The following is a 358-nucleotide window of genomic DNA, read 5'->3' as shown; positions in this document are numbered from 1 at the left end:
GCTTTAATGCACCAATTCGGGCTGGTTTTCCACGAAGGGTAGCACCCCACTCACGTAGTAGGCAATGCCAAGAGACAGCAAAGCTATGACGAAGATCAAGAGCAAGACCCTCCAGAAGCCCAAATCCTCTACGAACTCCTGCCACGTGGTTCGAAAGCTGGAAAGGACTCCTTCGCCTTGCTGTAGGTTGGGATTGAGGAGAGAATGGCTTTCCATGGCACTGTGCAAGAAGGAAACAGAAAAGAAACGGGCCTGAAACAAACACTTCACCCATTTCAAAAACAAAATGACGGGGACTATATCATTTAGCAAAGACCAAACTTATAACAGCACTTACGAGAAGACAACTGACACACAC

The 358-nt window shown here is 47.2% G+C and overlaps 1 protein-coding gene across 1 annotated transcript in view; it reads right to left on the bottom strand.

Moving 5' to 3' along the window:
* Positions 1–3: 3 nt before the first annotated feature.
* The window catches only part of ANKRD46 (ankyrin repeat domain 46), a gene marked incomplete at its 5' end in the record, with an annotated part of 22,527 nt that continues 22,172 nt past the window's right edge, over positions 4–358 (bottom strand). The window contains one exon of the mRNA XM_012643527.1: positions 4–296. Coding sequence (XP_012498981.1) covers positions 4–296 — 293 coding nt within the window. The remainder of the gene's footprint in view (positions 297–358) is intronic.

Source organism: Propithecus coquereli, unplaced genomic scaffold (assembly GCF_000956105.1).
Source record: "Propithecus coquereli isolate 6110/MARCELLA unplaced genomic scaffold, Pcoq_1.0 Scaffold2, whole genome shotgun sequence".
Taxonomy (NCBI): Eukaryota; Metazoa; Chordata; class Mammalia; order Primates; family Indriidae; genus Propithecus; species Propithecus coquereli.
This window is presented reverse-complemented; position numbering and strand designations above follow the sequence as displayed.